Source organism: Chrysochloris asiatica, unplaced genomic scaffold (genome assembly GCF_000296735.1).
Source record: "Chrysochloris asiatica unplaced genomic scaffold, ChrAsi1.0 scaffold00282, whole genome shotgun sequence".
In the NCBI taxonomy this organism is placed as follows: Eukaryota; Metazoa; Chordata; class Mammalia; order Afrosoricida; family Chrysochloridae; genus Chrysochloris; species Chrysochloris asiatica.
In genome coordinates this window covers 2,438,125-2,444,417 of record NW_006408800.1, presented here as the reverse complement: position 1 = coordinate 2,444,417, position 6,293 = coordinate 2,438,125, and the positions used below count along the sequence as shown (strand labels likewise).

Genomic DNA, 6,293 nt, shown 5'->3' with positions numbered 1-6,293 from the left:
GCCCATCAATAATTTCCTCTTCCCTCCCAACTGGTAGAAGAAACTAAACAGGACTGGCAAAAAAAAAAAAGAGGAAGACAGACAAACAGGTGAATTCTGTTGTACAGCCAGACATGACCTAGCCATCTTGAACTTTTGTGAGCAGCTTTGGAATCAGATGGCAGACTGGTAGTACAGATACAAATTGGTGACTGGTGGGGAGAATGCAATGGTGGTCATACAACCCAGTCACAACTGTACCCTCTGAGATCCCACCCACTTGGAAAGAGCCAATACCAGCTCCAAAATACCTGAATAATGATAGATAGCAGCCAACGGCACTCAAGTTCACACTAACCTACTAAACCATATGAACAGAGAACAGTGCATTTGCTTCTATTCTCTAATCACACCCAATAGAAGACAGTTGATGAGTGCTTAAGGGCACACCACCATACAATCATCAATTACATGCAAATAAAGGACACCACAAGGAGCTCTGGTAGTATCAGAGTCAGTGCTGCTAACATGAAAGTCAGCAGTTCAAAACTACCAGATGTTCTGGGGTAGAAAGATAAGGATTTCTGCTCCTGTAAAGATTTACAGCCTCGGAAACCCTGTACAGGATTGCTATGAATCAGAACTGACTCCATGACACATAAACACCACAACAAAACGACACCACAATGTCTCACAATGAAAAAGAATTTCAGTGCACACAAAGAAAGAAAACAAAGTAGCCAAGACACAGAGCTAGAATACGAAGAAAGGCATTGGGACTATCTGAAAAATTAGGCACTTTCAATGGATTGAGAGAAAGATCAAGAAAAGCAAGAATTTCAAAGAAAAAACTTTGTAAGAATTCATGAACACACTACAGGAACAAATGGACAAAACAGATGAAATATTGAACACAATACAAAACCTGCAAATAGAGATCCAGAAGATCTATACCAAGATTTCAGAAATGGATCAAACTTCAAAAGAGCAAAGGAACAGATTTGAATCAAAGAAAGCCCAAATTAGGGAGATTTAAATTAAATCTCTCAATTCCAGTATGCTAGAAGAACAATAGAACAATGGGCAGGGGGAGAGAGAAAGAAGGAAAGGGAAGGCAAAAACAAAACAAAAACTGAAGGCAGTCTAAGATTTACCTGGGACACCAGAAGAGAAACTGTTAAAAAAAATTAACAGTTTTTCTTATTTTATTCAAACAAGAAAAAACACAACATACCAAAATATTTGGGACACAGCAAAAGCTATGCTCAAAGGCCTACATACAAAAAGAAGAACCAAAATCAACACCTTAACACAACATCTCTAACAATTAGAAAAAGAGCAACAAAGTAAGCCTAGTGACACAAGAAGTAAAGAAGTTATAATAATAATTTTAAAATTAGAGCAGAAATAAATGAAAGAGAAAACAGAAAAAACAATTTTAAAAATCAGCAAAACAAAAATTTGGTTCTTTGAAAGAATGAATAAAATTGATAAACCACTGGCAAATATAACCCAACAAAAGGAAAAGATGTAAACAACATGAATTAAGAAATTATATGGGTGGCATCACAACAGAATCAATGGAAATATGATGGACAATAACAGAATACTAGAAAGAACTGTATTACAACAAATTTGAAAACCTAGAAGAAATGGAAAAATGTTTAGAAACATTTTACCTAACTAAACTAAAACAGACTGTAGTAGAAACTTGAACAGACCTATAACAAAAAAAAATTGATCAGGTCATTAAAAGTCTCAAAACTAATTGCAGGCATAGATGGTTTTACTGGTGAATTCTACCTAACATTCACAGAAAAGCTGCCACCAAATCTATTCAAATTATTCCAGACCATAAAAAAGAATGAACAACTCCGAAGTTGATTTAATGAAGTGAGCAAATACTGATAGCAAAACCAGATAAAGACATACTAAAAAAGAAAATGATAGACCAAATGTGGTGCTGTAGGATAAGCACTGGACTGCTAACCACAGGTTAGCACCCACCAGCCATGCCTCAGAAATCCTATGCAGGATTGCTATGAATCTGACCTGATTCAATGGCATTTAACAATAACAACAATCCCTCATAAACATAGAGGTAAAATTTCTCAACAAAATCCTAGCCAATAAAAGCCAACAGCATATTAAAAAACCAATACATCACAACCAAGTTGGATTCATACCAGATGTTCAAAGATAGTTCAATATTAGAGAAACAATCAATATAACCTACCACATAAATAAAACAGAGGAAAAGAACCAACTGATATTGATACAGAATACAAAAAAGACATTTGACAAACCAACACCCATTCCTGATTTGAAAAAAAAAAAAAAAAAAACTCAACAAAACAGGACTAGAAAGTCCTTAATATAATTAGCGTATATGTGCAAAACCAACAGTCAAGATAACTGTAAATGGAAAGAAACTAAAAGCATTTCCAGAGTGAATGGGAATCAGAGAAGACTGTCCTTTATCACCACTCCGATTCAATATAGAGCTCGAAGCTATAACCAGAAGTATAAGGCAAGAAACTGAAGGCACACACACATTGGCAAAAAAGAAGCAAACTTTTTTCCTACTTGCAGATAACATAATCCTATGCACAGAAAATCCTAAAAACTCAGGAAGAAAATTACTGGAACTCATTGAAAGATTCTACAAAGTGGCAGGGTACAAGATTAACACACAATGAGTAATCAGATTACTTTATACTAATAGAGTTCTGAAAAGGAAATCAAGAAAACAATACCATTTACATTAGCCCCCCAAAAGATGAAGTACTTGGGAATCAATCTAACCAGAGACACAAAAGACCTATACAAAGAAAGCTATAATACACTTCTACAAGAAACCAAAAGAGACCTATGGAAATGAAAGAATGAATCATGTTCATGGATAGGAAGACTTAACATTATGAAAATGTTAACACTACCCAAAGTGATCTATAGATAGAATGCAATCCCAATCCACATTACAACATCATTCTTTAAAGAGTTGGATAAATGAATCATCAACTTTATATGGATAGGAAACAGACCCTGGGTAAGCAAAGCATTACTAAAGAAGAACAAAGTAGGAGGCCTCTCACTTCCTGATCTCAAAACCTACTACACAGCCATAGTTGTCAAAACAGCCTGGTCCTGGTATAACAAAAGACACACCGATCAATGGAACAGACATGAGAACCCAGTAATGAACTCATCCACCTACAGTCAGTTGATCTTTGACAAAGGGCCAGAACACATTAAATGGGAAAAAGAAAGTCTCTTTGACAAATGCTGCTGGTAAAACTGAATGCCCATTTGTATAAGAATGAGACAAGACTCATGTCTCACACCATAAATAAAAATGAACTCAAGTTGGACCAAAGACCTAAATGTAAAACCTAAAACTATAAAGACCATCAATGACAAAATAGGGACAAATTTAGAAGCTCTAATACATGGTGTAAATACACTATCAAACATAACTAAATGGATGAATAACGCCTGCTAAAAATTAGACATTTAAGTGCATCAAAAGATTTCATCATATGAGTAAAAAGAGAACCCATAAAGGAAGAAAAAAATAGTAATGACATATCAGACAATCTCTAAACTTTCTCGAAAACTTGAACACCTCAAAAGGCAAAAGACAAATTGTCCAATTTAAAACTGGGCAGACGCATGAACAGACACTTCATTCTACTCGCTCTTAATCTATAAATCCAAATATTAGTGGATTCAATTAGTAGTTTCTAAGCTGCATTTCATAAAGCCAAGGACATCAAGGCATCCACATACATTCATTTTATGTTTTTAACATGCATTCATTTTATAAATAATTTTGTTCAAAAGTATAAATTAGATAATACATTCAACATTGGTATATACCTCCATTTTATCAATATAAAACCAACTATACATAAACGAATCGGGCTGCGAACCTTAAGGTCAGCGGTTCGAAACTACCAGCCGCTCCGCGGGAGAAAGATGAGGCTTTCTACTCCCGTAAAGATTTACACCCTAGGAAACCCTGTACAGGGTCGCTAAGGGTCGGACCCGACTCGATGGCACTTAACAACAACAACAACATACATAATTTGTACTTGCAAAATAATTTTACTGCACCTTCTTGCTAAATAAACTCTTGTCGGGGACCAGCTTCGACAAGGGGGTTCGGTTCACGAAGTAGGGGGATCTGGTCGCAAAAACTATAGAGAAAAAGTACACACAAAGACGCAAAGAGAGAGAACACAAAACACCCCGAAACCAGATTGGATGCGACATTGGCAGGCGTACCCTGGACTATGGGCATCGTGGCCCCTGCAGGCAGTAAAGCACGGCCCTGCAAACCTTAACGCATGCCTTGCCAGCTGTAACGCCTCGTATGCCAGTCATAACGCATGCAGGCTTGGGTCTGCGCCTCCGTTTTATTTCGGGGAGGAGCTTTACACAAAGGAAGGCGGGGTTTGTTAAGACGGGGTAGAGAGGTGAAATGTGATTAACTGTTCAACACAGGACACAAGGATTTACAGGTACGAATTCTAAGACATACATCACAAATTGTCTTGATAATCTAACATCCGTAATTTTCCAGAAATTCAAGCAAATTATTGTTGTTGTTGTTATGTGCCGTGGAGTCGGTTCCGACTCATAGCGACCCTGCACAGGGTTTCCAAGGCTGTTAATCTTTACGGGAGCAGAACACCTCATCTTCTCCCGCAGAACCGCTGGTAGTTTCGAACTGCTGACCTTACGGTTCACAGCCCGATTCGTAACCACTACGCTACCAGAGCTCCTTTATTAAGTGGTACTTTTCAGGTTGGAATCCCAGGGCAGCAACTCGGTTTATCCAGGCTAATTAACATACCTATAGCACCTAACCTCAAATGGGGGAAGGTGAAAAAAGGATTGAAAGGAATCCCACTGTGTCGGCTGCCTGGGCCAGGTTTGCAGGAGGAAGCAAGACTCCTAGCTGAATGGTTTGCACCTGAAGCCTATCCGGGAAGGCTGACGCTATTGTTCTTTAGATAAAGCCCCGGAAACTTGTCTTCAGAGCTTCTTAGCAAACTTGTTTTTGGAACTTTTTATAGTCTCGGCTTTAGGAGCAGTTTAATATTTGTCCATGGGTAACAAGGGTTCATGTACTAAGTTAATATCAAACATAACTAAATAATTTGATAAAGAACAGTTTGGACGAGCTTGTCCCACGGCCAGAGTTTGTTCCTTAGAGAGATTTGTTCTTAGAACCTTAAGCACTGCCAACACAGTGGCGACATTAAGAGGCGCACATAAGAAACCATTTTCACAGAGGCTACAGTTACAGGAGTTCGAAGCATAGAGTGAATTAAGAGAACTAAAGAGAATTACATAGAGTTGGCCCCACAGTGAGTTCATAACAGCCAATGACCCGGGACGTCCGGAGGTTACTTCCTTGGGCCCACAGGGTCTCTGGTCAGCAGGTCGGAGCGCGGCCACGTGCTGGAACTTTCGTCCATGACACTGGTCCTCAGCACCCCAATACCTGCGGTCTGTAACAAACTCTCTCATGCCATCTTTGTGTAACTAAATATCCCATGAGTACAAATTATGCTATGGAAAATTGAAAACATTTTCTCAGTTATATTTTTTAATTTTAAAAGTAGGAGGAAAATCCAATATAACTAGAGTAACTTTTCTTTGTAACTTACTTCAAAACTGCCTGAAGAAACTGTACTGCAACATGTATGCTGTCTTCAGTGTGAATATTTTTCACATAGAACTGTGGCAGAGAAAGTAGAAAATCCCAGAGAGGAGGCTGCATGTGAAGACGTTCCAGTATCAGTATCATATCTTCAGTCTTATTGAGATCCATCTAGCAGAAGCAGAAAAAAAACAAATACATAGCACAAAAATTTCCCGCCTCAGTTTTATTAGTCAATTAAAGTAGAGAGAGCCAAAGAATGCTGCAAACAGTGGAACAGAGGACCAGTGTTTAATATACATATATGTCAGTATGCCAAACAGACTAGATTTTATATTGTTCACTTATTGTTAGGAGCCATCCAGTTGGTTCTGACTTATAGCAACCCTGTGCAAAATAGAACAAACAACAGCCTGGTCCTGTGCCATTCTCACAAATTTTGTTATACTAGAACCCATTTCTGATGATACTGTGCCAATCCATCTCACTGACCTTCCACTTTACCAAGCATACTGTCCTTCTCCAGAGACTGATCTCTCCTGATACTATATCCAAAGTATGAGAGAAGTCTTGCCATCCTGACTTCTAATCAGCATTCTGGCTGTACTTCTATCAACACAGATTTATTTGCTCACCTAGCACT

The 6,293-nt window shown here is 38.2% G+C and overlaps 1 protein-coding gene across 1 annotated transcript in view; it reads right to left on the bottom strand.

Annotated features, from left to right (window-relative positions):
- The window catches only part of LOC102815532 (ATP-binding cassette sub-family A member 13-like), an 857,870-nt gene that overhangs the window by 750,224 nt on the left and 101,353 nt on the right, over nt 1-6,293 (bottom strand). Inside the window, exon 6 of the mRNA XM_006874535.1 lies at nt 5,658-5,821. Coding sequence (XP_006874597.1) covers nt 5,658-5,821 — 164 coding nt within the window. The remainder of the gene's footprint in view (nt 1-5,657; nt 5,822-6,293) is intronic.